General features: G+C 37.8%; 2 protein-coding genes across 5 annotated transcripts; one reads left to right on the forward strand and one right to left on the reverse strand.

Annotated features, from left to right (window-relative positions):
* Window positions 1-3,277: 3,277 nt before the first annotated feature.
* On the forward strand, window positions 3,278-5,292 carry LOC135699314 (tRNA (guanine(37)-N1)-methyltransferase). 2 transcript variants are annotated; one of them, XR_010517515.1, is made up of 4 exons: window positions 3,278-3,327; window positions 3,392-4,762; window positions 4,827-4,982; window positions 5,047-5,135. XR_010517515.1 is itself a non-coding variant. In XM_065219560.1 (4 exons), the coding sequence occupies exons 2-4, from the start codon at window positions 3,406-3,408 to the stop codon at window positions 5,218-5,220; spliced, it is 1,680 nt and encodes a 559-aa protein (XP_065075632.1). In that variant the 5' UTR covers window positions 3,278-3,327; window positions 3,392-3,405; the 3' UTR covers window positions 5,221-5,292. The 2 variants fall into 2 exon arrangements, 1 of the variants encoding a protein (XP_065075632.1); XM_065219560.1 differs by having other exon boundaries at window positions 3,392-4,767; window positions 4,839-4,982; window positions 5,047-5,292.
* A 91-nt stretch (window positions 5,293-5,383) lies between these two features.
* LOC135699324 (uncharacterized) lies at window positions 5,384-6,691 on the reverse strand. Of its 3 annotated transcripts, none has more exons than XM_065219571.1 (3): window positions 6,673-6,691; window positions 5,937-6,611; window positions 5,384-5,878 (listed from the first exon to the last, which is right to left on the reverse strand). In XM_065219571.1, the coding sequence occupies exons 2-3, from the start codon at window positions 6,595-6,597 to the stop codon at window positions 5,724-5,726; spliced, it is 816 nt and encodes a 271-aa protein (XP_065075643.1). In that variant the 5' UTR covers window positions 6,598-6,611; window positions 6,673-6,691; the 3' UTR covers window positions 5,384-5,723. The 3 variants fall into 3 exon arrangements, with proteins under 3 accessions (XP_065075643.1, XP_065075644.1, XP_065075642.1); XM_065219572.1 differs by having other exon boundaries at window positions 6,662-6,680; XM_065219570.1 differs by lacking the exon at window positions 6,673-6,691 and having other exon boundaries at window positions 5,937-6,623.
* Window positions 6,692-14,917: the final 8,226 nt, after the last annotated feature.

Genomic DNA, 14,917 nt, shown 5'->3' on the forward strand with positions numbered 1-14,917 from the left:
AAGATAGTACCAGAGCTGAGCCAAAAAGTTGAGCTCGTTTCTTCGGGACCTTCTAGTCTTAGAGTTACCTCTATGGTATTACCAACAATCAATACGAAACTAACGATTTTAAATTGGCTCACTACTTGACTAGCCTATTGGTCCCAAGCAAGCGATTAACGTATCCCATTCTAGTCGAAATTCTAGTACTATGCAATGTTTGTTTTGATTCGCTATGAAAGTTTGACAGATAAAATGAGGGGTTATTGGTTTTTCCTATGTTTCGAGGGGTGAATCGATTAGCTTGGGACCGAAGAGAGTACCAGAGCTGAGCCAAAAAGTTGAGCACATTATTTCGGGACCTTCTAGTCTTAGAGTTACCTCTATGGTATTACTTTCGACTGATGAATGAATATTAACATATGTTTCGTATGTGAACCATTTACAGAGCATATGCTAGGTATAATGGATAGTTTTCAGCTCAAAACAGAAAGAATTTATTTTGCAAATGCACCATGACTAAAATCAATCGATACTTGTCATATAATCGCTCGTATTCTAACTTTCTAACATTCGAAAGAAACATGGTTACCCGCATAAACGCGAACCATAAATTGACCTTACCAAAAATGGTTAAAAATTGTTTATAATCCCTGCTAAACTTCAACTGAAATGGTTATGGAACTTTACAAGAACGTTTAATGATAAAGTTTTAACCTTATGTATTATGGTTTTTTGGAAGCGGATCTTACAAATAATGAGTTGTTAAGAACCATTACCATTCAAAATTCTTGTTTTCTCCATATATTTTCGGGAGGAGGACTATATTAGAACCTTCTAACTTATGGTTTGAGAACATCAATCGCACGTCTAAAGAAGAGAAATCGGTGCATTTCAGAGTAGTCAACAACCTCTGGAATAATTAGATGGAGATTTAGCCATGCCACCCCTGCTATAATGTCATCCTGCCCAGAAAGTCCAATGTTTTTTTTTTTTTGCAAATAAATATAAATAAAAATATTTGAAATGAATCTTACCATTCGAGATCAATAATCATTCGAGAGACATATGAACACTGTTCATTGAACAGTACACTGAAGTCTTTTTTCACACGGTTTTTACGTGGTTTTTTTTTACATTGTTTTTTACACGGTTTTTCGCGATTTACACGGTACGTTTTTAACGATTTCTCAACGATACAACCTATCGACTTGATTTCAATCATATTATCCGTTTCAAGCTATAGATAATCGAATGTCATACTAAAAAAATCACAATTTTTGGTGTAAATACAGATTTTTTTAAATATGTCTAAATTGACCATAGCATGCTATAATTACAAATGGCATCAAAATCCGATTTTTTTAAAACATTTAAGCATGTGAAAAATCAAAATCTCGTAGGTTGTTTTTACTGGTTTTTTTTTCACGGTACATATCCCCCGAGTAAAAAAAGACCTGAGTGTATTTCACTATTAAATTATTTTTCGTTTAATTAACGTCTACGTAGACTTTCAAAAATTGAACTGAAATCATCCAATATTAAGATGACAAGCATCCGAATTGGTTTGCTATGAATCGAATGACGATCATCTCAATATCATCTGATAAGTGATATAGGGCTTGGGTAAAACGCTGTACAGACTGGAGAGTTATAACAACAATCAATACGAAACTAACGATTTTAAATTGGCTCACCACTTTAGTAGCCTATTGGTCCCAAGCACACGATTAACGTACCCTATTCTAGTCGAAATTCTAGTACTACGCAATGTTTGTTTTGATTCGCTATGAAAGTTTGGCAGATAAAATGAGGGGCTATTGGTTTTTACTATGTTTCGAGGGGTGAATCGATTAACTTGGGACTGAAGAGAGTACCAGAGCTGAGTCAAAAAGTTGAGCACGTTATTTCGGGACCTTCTAGTCTTAGAGTTAAACGCTGTACAGACTGGAGAGTTATAACATGTTATAACGGTTGTCAAATAATTGCAACACAGAAACCACCATCAAGATAGCGCTATAACATGTTATAACTCTGTAGTCTGAACGTACTATTACCTCTATGGTTGATATAACATGTTATAACGGTTGTCAAATAATTGCAACACAGAAACCACCATCAAGATAGCGCTATAAATTACAAAGAAATTTCTGATCAAATCACAAAACTGACATCTGCCGCCGTGTTCGCGAAAAATATGTATCCTAGCCACGAACACACGTACAAAATTAATGAGTTCGAAATTAAAAGAAATTTAGTATGGCATCTTTATAGATTACTATCATATGACCGATGAAGAAATAATCTTAAATGTAAGTATCGATCGACAAAGATTTTTAAATTTGTACATCGAAATCATTGAAAATTTAAAGTAAAGAATTGCCGACATAAATCTTTATTTCTATACAAAGAACTTTGAAGAAGTTTCACGAACGGTTGGTCGGGGGTATAGTGAACACAGACCGGCGGAAACGAATCTAGTGGAGTCAAATGAGCGTGTATAGTACCGCCACCTATGGTGCGCATTGAAAATAACCCTTGCGTTTGACTTTTACACACTATCGTCATCTCTCCTTCTTTCTCATTATACAGGTATTCCACTAAGACGCCCACATTCATCAAGGGTTTCTGTGTTGCAATTATTTGACAACCGTTATAACATGTTATAACTCGCCAGTCTGGACATTGTTTTAAACGCTGTCCAGACTGGAGAGTTATAACATGTTATAACGGTTGTCAAATAATGTTATAACGGTTGTCAAATAATTGCAACACAGAAACCATCATCAAGATAGCGCTATAACATGTTATAACTCTGTATTCTGAACGTACTATTATGCCTTGTTCAGACTGGAGAGTTATAACATGTTATAACGGTTTTCAAATAATTGCAACACAGAGACCACCATCAAGATAGCGCTATAACATGTTATAACTCTTTTGTCTGAACGTACTATTACTCCAAAAAATTACGAAATTTGCTGGTAGAGAAAACATGCCTCTACCTGATGGTGTCATTTTTTGCATGTGTGAGCTTTTATTCGCGAGAAATCGATGGCTAAATCTATTGTATACTAAAGCAATTTCAGCCTTTTGAAATGTTGGCACTGATTTTTTTTTCTGATTAAGTGAACATTTGTTTCAGTGTAGTTGCGCCGATACATCAGTGACATTTTCATGAACGGGTAGTTTACCGTTTTTATATCATACTCATAAAGCCATCGTTTTGATTGAAAATAAAACAACGTGTTCGCCGGCGTTCAAGTTTTGCATTTTCGGTTGGATTGTAATAAATTAATAATTATTATCTAATTATCTAATTTATCCACACTGCACAGCAATAAACAGGTAATTTGCTTCTGAAATATTCTGTCAGGTAACGAATCTTTTTTTTTTAAATATTCCCACAAAGTTTCATAGAGCTGAATGCAACTGCGCAAAATCTTTAGCTTGCCAGTCCAATCGCTGTCCCCCCTTTTGTTTACATACCGCTCTCGTCATTATTTTCGGAATATGTCTTGTTCCGATCTGGTTCCTCCGGCCGCTGTCCGTGGGATGACCGTGCTCGATAAAGGTGCCTTTGAAAAACGAATTAGTGTACCCCACCTGCTAGTGCCTCGTGATTTAGATTTCAATCAGATATGTTCGACAACGAAGAATCTTCTGCTGAAGATAGAACGATTCAAACCGGTAAATTCAGAAGAATTCAAGATAACACTGCATCCTCTAGCTGTAAAGCAATGGGAAGACTTGAAGGACGTAAATCTGGAGAAAAAGGGTCTCAGTGAAAAAAACTTGGTGTGGGAAGAAATCAAGCTTGGATATGACAATTGGAGATACGATGAGATACTGAAGGCTGTTCTACCGGAAGATAAAGAAGCCTTGACGACATTTTCGAAGGTTGGACATGTGGTTCACTTGAATTTGAAGGAACATTTGTTACCGTACAGAAATCTTATTGGGGAAGTCGTTAAAGATAAGATACCTGGCTGCAGAACGGTCGTTAACAAGCTGCTAACGATTGATAACACGTATCGGAATTTTCAAATGGAATTGCTCTGCGGAGACGAAGACTACCAAGTATCGCTCAAAGAGAACGGCTGCATTTTTGAATTCGACTTCTCCAAAGTTTATTGGAATTCGAGGCTTTCAACCGAACACGCCAGAATCGTTCAAATGCTGAACAAGGAAGATATATTGCTCGATGTGTATGCCGGTGTTGGTCCCTTCAGCGTTCCTGCTGCCAAGAAGGGATGTGCAGTGCTGGCGAACGATCTTAATCCCGATTCGTACAAGGCATTGGTGCATAATTGCAAGAAAAACAAAGTTGATGCAGGAGTTCAATGTTTCAACAAAGATGGAATCGAGTTCATTCGGGATGATATTAGAAGATACATTATTTCTCGAAACGCAGGTGATAACACCAGAGGACAAATGCACATTACGATGAACCTTCCGGCTTTAGCCGTTGAGCACTTGGATAGCTATGTTGGTTTGCTTCGAGGAGAGACCCTTGAGATTACGCACTTCCCAATAGTGCACGTCTATTGCTTTGCAAAAGGGGTTGATGACAAGAAAACCCTAGCTCGAAAAATGGTGGAGGAAAATATGGGCATTCTGTTGGGTGACAACCTGAAAGAAATTTCATTTGTGAGAAATGTAGCACCTAACAAGGACATGATGCGGGTTAGCTTTCTTCTAACTCAGGAAATCTTGTATTCCAATGGCAGTTCCCTGAAACGAGCATCTCCCGTGGACAGCCTGCAAAGTGCTAAACGGAAATGTAATTAACATAACGATAATTACGAAGATAATAATGCATAAAACTTTTCTATTCCCATTTTCAGGTATCGAGGTAGTTTCCAAAGATGGGCAAAAGGAACATCAAAAATCGCAACCAGCAGAAACAGATAGCAAAGAAAGTTAATAATATCTTCACTGTCTCCCAGGGCAAGAAAAGCAATGCCAAGAAGGCGAAAGAGGTGTCGACGAAATTGAAAAAGGTTTGCATAAATGTTAAGAAATAATGACTATCATTGCTAATTGGACCTTGATCTTTGTTTCCAGATAAATGTACACGACAAGCGAGAGAAAGCGGACAAAAACTTCCAGGCTCTGCACGCTCAGATAGTGTCCAAAAAGCCAGAAAAGAAACCACCACCGAAACCACTTCCCCAGAAGAACAAAAAGCCAACTAACACCAAACAGGTGGAAACGGGTTTGGATGAGATGCAGGTGTAGTGCTGCGCCGATAAGTATCCACAAATTTCCGCATAAGTGTACATTGTTTTTAGCATATGAAGCTGTAATTATTTAAACTAAGAGTTACGAATTTAATTAACTCTGTTGGTCAACGATGACAGCATATATTCTCGTCTACTCAAGGGTATACCCTGGGCTGTATACAGCTGGGCTCTATTCTAACAAGTAGGGTAAGGTGAGGCAAGATGGGTCATCTACTTGATTTATTTATATTTTTGATTATCAACATGAACAGGCTTTATGTAGCCCCAATGCTGGTTTGAAAAAGCACCACCAACAAATAAATTTATAAATGTACTAGCTGACCCGACTTGCCCCACCTTACCCTATATACCTACGTATGCTTAAAAAGGAAATTCGTCTGCCTATTTGATGATTATAAACGCAATTTATTGTTGGGCCTAGATAAGGGACTTACACCCTAGTTTTCTTTTATTTTATTAAATACAAAATTGGACCTCGCAAATCAGCTTACCAAACCATCACTCGCGACCCCAGAGATAGTAAACGGTCCCTTCGTTTCTGGTTTCCTGCAGGATGTGCAAATGTCGCAGCATTTGCAACTTAGCGTTAATCTTCTTATCTATCAATCGTCCCATTTTCCGAGCGATGTCCCCCTGTGTGATGAATTTCATATCTGGAATAGAGAATCCATTTCAGTTTATTGTTATCTCACAAATATTCAACTCCCTTACGAGGAAAGGCGGCTTGCTGTTGATTGAAGGCCTTCCAGAGAGCAAGATCCTGCTGGTTGGTAACGGCTTTCTTGTTCTTGTACAGCAGTGAGTACTTTTCCTCGAAGCAAGACACGATAACCGTCTGCATAAATGTTTTCAGTTCATCCAGATTCTCTCGACCTCGCATATATTTCGGAATTTGATCGAACTCCTCTTGATTGATGCAGAAATTGAAATCCAAAAACGAGAGGCATCGAGGTTTCATTTTCGCTGTAAATGGCGATTTTTGATACTCGGACAGCAACATCTTATCTGCGGAAGCAACTGACTTTTGATTGTTACTGGTTAGATGAATCGGCTGTGCATTTGGATGCTGTTCTCGAAGCACATTGCTTTGCCGTTCTGCGATTTCGTCCAACTTTTCCATTAGGTGAATAACAAGTAGGTTGTTTCGTTGCATTTTTCTCATAACATCGACGTATTTGGGACCAAGCTCGTGGTGGAATTTGTCCAAAGACTCTTTTGCTTTCTGGAATGCACTTGCTGAGTTGCTACATTTTCCGTTTAGTTCATTTAGGTCCGCGACTATATCCGATTTGCATGCCTGGAGCACAAAGAAAGCTTCTATTCGTTGAATCAATTGCACTTGCTTCTCCAATAACGTTTCTAGATCTTCCATTTTTATTGATCAATCTGAAAAATTAAAATTAAAGAATTATTAAATTCTTGTTTTCGAAACCTACCAACTACAAACGGTTTAAATTATTTGATTCAGCTGAGTTGATATGGTTCGCTTTTTGTTTTGGTTTTTTAGATTACTGTATTCGTTCTGGTATCTTGTATGCTATGAGCGCACTCACACTATAACGCTTATAATGTTTATATCGTTTCTACACGGTAAGAAAAAAGAACCCAACAGTAAGTTCTTTTCACTCATCTCGGTACTATAATATCAGTGCCAATATTTCAAAGGGGCGTCATGAGTGAGCTTTTATTTGCGAGAAATCGACAGCTAAAGCCATTGTTTACAAACGCAATTACGCCCCTTTGAAATGTTGGCACTGATATAGTGCAGGAAGCCAAAAGTAGGTAAAGCGGGTCAAATAGTTCCATTTACTTGTGTGCAATTCGTATGGAATTTTCAACTCGCTTTCTATTCAAAAGTAAATTAGTTTTACCCAAAAGTAGGTATATGATAATAGTCAGCGTTGGGTTCCCACACTTTACTACCCCTATTGGGTGATTCTGCTCCTCCGTTTTTGACAACATTGGAAGTCAAAAGTATACACACGCTATTTCAAAACAACACTTCAGTTTGGCCGATCTGGGTGGATTCTACCCAAATTTGGGTAGTTTTGAAATAGCGTGTATGTAAATGGCCGTTGCCCATGGGCTACACTCAAAAAATTTATCACATATCTAATGGATGGAAACCATATGAATTTCACATAGCTTTCATGTGATCACCCTAATATATTTGTTATGGTTATTTTGCTTAACGACGTGTTTTAAGTATCATCCAAACCATTTGTGGAAAATTTCGACTATGGTATTTGTTTATTAGGGCACATGGCTAAAAATCCCACCACAAAATCACATGCATATTATGAGGCCGATGAAATTCATATGAAAAATCATTAAAAATTAACGTGATCGCATAAATGTTATGCGAAATTAAGATGAATTCGATTCTATAACATTCCCCAGAAAAGATGATGAAATTAGTAATCTTCACTTTTCTTTTTTTTTTTAGTATGGATAATACACTATGTTTACTTTAATGGAACTATGTATTTATCAATTCCAAACCATTTTTTAGCTCTTTATAAAATGACAACTTTCAAGTTTTCGAGCACTTCGTTCACGTATGTATGTACGTAATGTATGTATGTATGTAAGGTAGCCACCATCCCTTCAAAGATCTTGTCTTGTATGCAGCTCCACTTAATAGCAAGATCAATTTGAGGTACCGATCTGAATTCACAATATCGCTGTATGAAGGGCCAAAAACGGAGGTGCGGACCCGTAAGCAGAGACACTTACACGAAATCCACGGGAATTTAAGAATCTCCTTCCAACGATACGATCCAACAAATCGAATAACACAATTCGCAATACTTATTAAGCTTCCTACAGGATGGTTTGTAAAGAAGGGCGCGTCAATCTCACTGAAACTGTTGAAGTAGAATTCACACCACCACAATCGAATCGGTAGGATAAAGAAAGTGATAGTGTTTATTCCCTCCAAGACTCCGGTTGCCATACCACTCCATCGTCCAGTCCCAGGTCAAATGATACCCTGATGCTCCCTCCCAACCCAGTATTTATTTATATAATGAAAATATATGTAGTGGAGAAATGAAATATATCAGAACATTAAAATATGACAAAGTGAAAATACATTTAGCTGCTACTGCAATGAAGAAGTAAATTACATTAATAAGATGCAGCTCGAAACCTCGTCAGCTCACAATGGCAGGTGGATGTATAGGATACTAACAATAATGCTAAAAATTGTGATGAATAACATGACGAGAAATAACCTGCTTAATAATTATATACATATAATATTATTTAATGTTTTTACACAGACAAACAGACATAACACATTGAATATTTCTCACTGTAAAACATCGTCGCTAAAACATTACCGCCATCTGTTGAGTACACTGTGGTGGGTAGTACGCTGAACAGATGGCGATAGTGTATAAACGTCAAACGCAAGGGAACTGACTATGCGCGCCACAGGTGGCGGTACTACCAACTACGATACTTTTAAATTGACCGTTAAATGCTTGTTCGATGAACAACTTGCGAGTGTTATGTCTGTTTGTCTGTGGTTTTTACTTCCTCTGCTTCATATTAATTTCGATGACTTGCTTGGATATACTGAAATATTAAGCTAATAGTAATAGTATATCATGCAATGTATAATTTATATAATATATGTAGTGAAATGCAAAATATAAAAAAATAAACAAGTTTTGTTATTTATAATCATTGGTCGTTGGTAGCATCTAGTCTAAATGTGGTATCTGTATAATAATTATATGCATATAATGTTAAGTATAGTTGTGCTTCCTCTGCTTCATATGCTTAATTTTAATTTCGATGAGTTATACAATACAATAAAAAGACAATAGAGTGAACAATAAAATGGTGCCCTCCTTCTCTTATCCTGTAAATGCATTGTTATCAAGCAACATTTAGATAAATCAACGCCTAGCGCACTCCAGAAACATTACAGGTTGTAAAACAATATAACAAAGAAGATCTCTTACGCGAAATTCACGGGAATTTAAGAATCTCCTTCCAACGATACGATCCAACAAATCGAATAACGCAATTCGCAATACTTATTAAGCTTCCTACAGGATGGTTTGTTAAGAAGGGTGCGTTAATTTCACTGAAACTGTTGGAATAGAATTCACATCACCACAATCGAATCGGTAGGATAAAGAAAGTGATAGTGTTTATTCCCTCCTAGACTCCGGTTGTCATACTACTCCATCGTCCAGTTCAGTATTGGTCAAACGCTGCTGTTGGTATAGCCCTTGTCACTAGCCTGCAGTATCTCTCCTGGATTCTGGCAGAGTTGCCAGTCTTCTTGATATGATGTCTTCGGTATAATTGTACTTGCCACACAATTATGCTAATGTAAAATGATACCGGCATTGAAAGCTCTCAATAAATAACTGTGGAAGCAACAATCAATACGAAACTAACGATTTTAAATTGGCTCACCACTTTAGTAGCCTATTGGTCCCAAGCAAACGATTAACGTACCCTATTCTAGTTGAAATTCTTTTACTACACTATGTTTGTTTTGATTCGCTATGAAAGTTTGACAGATAACATCAGGGTGTGGATTCATGCAGAACATGCAGGGGTGAGTGAAATAGCTTGGGACTGCTTGGGACCGTTGTTCTGGTACTGAGTGAGCCAAAAATAATAATGATTTTCTTCGGGACCCAGTGGTCTTAGAGTTACCTCTATGGTGGAAGTGCCTCTAGAACACTAAGCTTAGAGCTCGCAATAAGCTTATATGCGATAAGCAATAAGTTTAAATGCGAAGTAGAAGAAGAAGAAGCATTCAAAACAAGTATATAATCTAAAAAATTAATAAAATGTTCTCATCTTTCCTACAGACACTCTATCCAGCTTATGTATCCAGTATTTTACGATCGCTTATGGCCGCCACAATCTGACTGAGTTTTTGGTAGGGAACATATGATTTGACGTTTAGGTTGTGTCGTTTGACGTGTAAACGTTCAAATTTGTACGTTTACACGTTAAACGACACAACCCAAACTACAAATCTTATGTTCCCTACCAGAAACTCAGCCAGATTGTGGCGGCCATAAGCGATCGTAAAATACTGGATACATAAGCACCAACAGAAGTGTATACACCTTTCAATATATGAATCTTGGGATGGTTGAATTGTATGTACCAGTAAAGCTGGTATAAATGGTAAAAGGTGGTATAAGGTACAACCAACAATCAATACGAAACTAACGATTTTAAATTGGCTCACTACTTGACTAGCCTATTGGTACCAAGCAAACGATTAACGTATCCCATTCTAGTCGAAATTCTAGTACTACGCAATGTTTGTTTTGATTCGCTATGAAATTTTGACAGATAAAATGAGGGGTTATTGGTTTTTCCTATGTTTCGAGGGGTGAATCGATTAGCTTGGGACCGAAGAGAGTACCAGAGCTGAGCCAAAAAGTTGAGCACATTATTTCGGGACCTTCTAGTCTTAGAGTTACCTCTATGGTACAACCAACAATCAATACGAAACTAACGATTTTAAATTGGCTCACCACTTTAGTAGCCTATTGGTCCCAAGCAAACGATTAACTTACCCTATTCTAGTTGAAATTCTATTACTACACTATGTTTGTTTTGATTTGCTATGAAAGTTTGACAGATAACATCAGGGGTGTGTGGATTCATGCAGAACATGCAGGGTTGAGTGAAATAGCTTGGGACTGCTTGGGACCGTTGTTCTGGTACTGAGTGAGCCAAAAATAATAATGATTTTCTTCGGGACCCAGTAGTCTTAGAGTTACCTCTATGGTACAACTTTGCTGAAGACAGCATCACGGTTCAAGCATAGAGGTAACTCTAAGACCACTGGGTCCCGAAGAAAATCATTATTATTTTTGGCTCACTCAGTACCAGAACAACGGTCCCAAGCAGTCCCAAGCTATTTCACTCACCCCTGCATGTTCTGCATGAATCCACACACCCCTGATGTTATCTGTCAAACTTTCATAGCGAATCAAAACAAACATAGTGTAGTAATAGAATTTCAACTAGAATAGGGTACGTTAATCGTTTGCTTGGGACCAATAGGCTACTAAAGTGGTGAGCCAATTTAAAATCGTTAGTTTCGTATTGATTGTTGGTTCAAGTTAGTATTATGAAGATATTAATTATTTTGCTTGTTGTTACTCATTAACTGAACTACAAGGTTTGAAAATCTGAATCAAATCAAGAATAAGGAAACTTTTTTATGATCGATAGAGTATACTACCGTTATACACATAAGAGTCCCACGGTGCATAAGGATTGCATAGAACATGGGACAGTTTTGCGTATAACGGCAATATAGGAGTGTCATTTTTCATGTATTTTCTCCAAATTTTCCATACAAAATTCGAACTAAAAGTGTTAGCTCATCTTAGAACCAAATGAGCTGAAACTTTCGGATAATGGTTTTCTCACCTAAAGTAAATTTAGGGTTTTTTTTTTATAATGCGTTTATTTTTCCAGGCTCATTTCCTGTAGCTTTGTGGAGCCGATATTCATTATTTAGATCACAAAATTACTTAAAACTAACGTTAGCAAAGCGGCTATCTCGAGGTTAGGGGTAACAAATTGTAACAAATGGATAGTAGGGTAGTGATTGAGAACACAAGTTTTGAAAAGCAATGTGCTCTTGATCTCGAACTAAGCGACATACGGATGAAAAAGACAAACATGGGGATGGGCAGCACACTTGGGAGACCACAAGATGACACTAACTACTAAATCCTCAGATCTATCCGTTTTAAAAACACATAAATTAAATTCAAATAGTCGAGATCTCGGCTAGTCAAGACATTATTATTATTATTTATCTTTATTAGGGAGGCTTTCAGCCTTGGGCTGGTTCGCCTCCACAACAGCCAAGACATCTCTAACGGGTATCGCGGGTTGTTTTCGTCGAGCCCTGAGGGATGTGGATAACTCAGATCTGGCAACACGGTGTAGGGTACATGACCAAACAACATGCTCGATATCATGATAACCACTGCCACACGCACATAAATTACAGCCTGAGAGCCCAATTCGATAGAAGTGCATGTCTAACGTGCAGTGATTGGACATAAGCTTTGAAATAACGCGTATAAAGTCGCAGCTCTTGTCCAACCCTTTGAACCATGGTTTGTTCGACACCTGTGGGAGAATAGAATGTAACCATCTTCCCAAATCACCATCATTCCATTTTTGTTGCCAGCCCACTGATGAGGGCTTGCTGACGAGCAATGGAGAAAAAATTCGTTGAAGGCGATTTGAAGCTCAAAAATATCCCCTTCCATAGTGCCCACCCTTAGCCAACGAGTCCGCTTTCTCATTACCCGGAATTGAGCAATGAGATGGGAGATCGAATGTTTGATTTAAAATTGACAAATCAAAGTTGGTTCCAATGGAGAATAGAAGAACTATGAAACAATGATTTCAAAATTTTCCATAAGAATGCAGTCTTAAAATGCTGAAATTTATGTATGAAATTAATTTTCCTATATGATCGTAAAACGCCATAATTCTTCACACTGCCTAATTCCGCCCATTCGTAACAAAACAAAAGATTTGTGTCAATCAAATGGCTTGAGCCTAATTACGTGGGTTGCATTTTAGTATGCCGTCACGGAAAAATTATTCCGTACTTGCCTGAATAATTGTTAAAAGCGCCTTCATCGATATAACCCTGCGCTTTGGTCAGATAGGGCGTCGTTGTGCCAATTTGGTCGTGGCACATTTCGAGTATGAGAGAGTGATTACAGTTTGCTCGAAAGTGTCTGAGTAAAATCGAAGACTACAAATCAAGAAGACTGACAACTTTGCCTGAATCCAAGCGGCAGATACAATAGCGCTGCGCTTGAGTGAAGGTGGATTAATTGATTAATTTATCTTTATTAGGGAGGCTTTCAGCCTTGGGCTGGTTCGCCTCCAAGGAGAGTGAAGGTGGAAGCAACGCATAGAAAAATTGTGTATTTGCTCATTTCTTCTGAGGATGTAATCTTTGCTATGAAATTCGTTCGAAGCATTCACCTTTGAGCGGCAGATGACGCGATTGTACCTGTCTCATAGTGTTCGTATGAGAAAATGGAAGAGTTTCCAGTCTTCTTGATATGATGTCTTCGGTAAAATGCAAGTACTTTCGATGATTACCCGTAGTTGTTACAGTGAAGATATTGGCGTTGACGGCGACACTGTAGCTCTTTACTCCTATGGTAAAATCCATAAGCAAACGTCAGACTGTGCGTGAAACATGGCGGACTTCGTACTATCCTTTCACTCCACAAAAAAAACCATAAGAAGCTGTCAATCTTTTCTAGATGAGACAATTTTTCGACGGTGCCGTCAACGCCACGACACCCATATTTTCGTTTATGTCTGGGCGTGTTTGCCATAGAGAAACATTTTTATTTGATTTTGTGTGATGGATGGGTTTCGGGCGTGGACGGGCGTATGGGTGATAATATAAAGTTTACGTTAGGATAACGTCGAAAAATTGAGACAAGTATCGCTTCAGTTTGAGAAGCACTTCACTTCGCAACCGATGAACCATCCTGACGGCCCACATTACCGTGCAGGCGCCGTGTGTTGCCAGGGTCCAATATTGGACAGTTTGATGTTTATAAAGTACCATCAGTTAAAACTGTATTTTGAGCTTTATTTCTATACATTCTTAGGTGTTTCTTAGTAAATGGGATTAACATTGAGCTGTCCATAGTTGGACGTTGTTGCACTTGTAATAATTGCACAAAATTTTATGTGAATAGCCAAGTAACCATACAATCACAAAATAACTTTAAATGTAGGTTCAGAGTGAGACAATGTCACTGAGATATGGTTAGTTGGGTATTCAGATAACACTATTACTTTAAAAAACTAATCCTGGTTGTATCTCTATTTCGTTTGCATGTAACACTATTTGATATTACTAATCATATCAAATCTATGATGCACCGAGCGTTCATTCCGGGTGGTGAGCGAACCTGAAGATGAAGCAGCTGTTAATGATGCTTCAAAGCCGATTTCTGTGATGGTTGGTATCACAATAAAAAATAGGTATACTAGGTAGCACCATCTTCATCGAAATGTAAGTATTGTGGACAATAATCATAACTAAATGATAATCAAATTTATACGATAGGTACCTGGATCAACGATATTTAAACATGCGCATTCAATCTCGACGACACCTAATTCTGCATTTCAACACCTTTGCCTCTCCTTTCTCTTATACTTCACCTAAGCATGCATCTACGCTTCTATGTTAAGGATAAACTTAACCCTCATTTAGTATTCGGCTAATTTCAATCGACTCGCATAAGTCATTATCTAAGAGCCATCTCATCTTTATATATTTGATTGCTGCATGGAAGGTGTATCAACAGGTCATCAACATTACACTGGCGACCAGGCTCAATGCCCCCTCCAGCATGGCACAATAACAATAATAAAGCGCCTTCATCGATATAAAAACGTTAGAGGCTGTTCATAAACCACGTATAACGTTTTTGTTTAGATTTTGAACAATAAGTACAATAAATTTTGCAGATTGATTGCGCTTTACTCTTCTTAACTTTATGCGTAATTTATGTCCAGCCCTAAAATTAATTCTTTACGTCTTATGCCTTGCCGCTTAACTTGTTTTCGATACAGTCCTTATTGAACAACTGTCCGTATACCACATGGACACTTTTTGGGATCCATCA

The sequence above is a fragment of the Ochlerotatus camptorhynchus genome, unplaced genomic scaffold, assembly GCF_037179485.1.
Source record: "Ochlerotatus camptorhynchus isolate MF236.1 unplaced genomic scaffold, CSIRO-AGI_Acam_v1.1 ptg000105l, whole genome shotgun sequence".
NCBI lineage: Eukaryota > Metazoa > Arthropoda > Insecta > Diptera > Culicidae > Ochlerotatus > Ochlerotatus camptorhynchus.

Excerpts from the sequence above, each read along its gene's own strand:
- LOC135699314 (XM_065219560.1), top strand. The coding sequence starts at position 3,406 with ATGCAACTGCGCAAAATCTTTAGCTTGCCAGTCCAATCGCTGTCCCCC. Across the intron at positions 4,768-4,838 it reads GTGCTAAACGGAAATGTAAT|TTTCCAAAGATGGGCAAAAG; the intron begins TAACATAACGAT and ends GTATCGAGGTAG. Across the intron at positions 4,983-5,046 it reads TGTCGACGAAATTGAAAAAG|ATAAATGTACACGACAAGCG; the intron begins GTTTGCATAAAT and ends CTTTGTTTCCAG.
- LOC135699324 (XM_065219571.1), bottom strand. The coding sequence starts at position 6,597 with ATGGAAGATCTAGAAACGTTATTGGAGAAGCAAGTGCAATTGATTCAA. Across the intron at positions 5,879-5,936 it reads ACAGCAAGCCGCCTTTCCTC|ATATGAAATTCATCACACAG; the intron begins GTAAGGGAGTTG and ends TCTCTATTCCAG.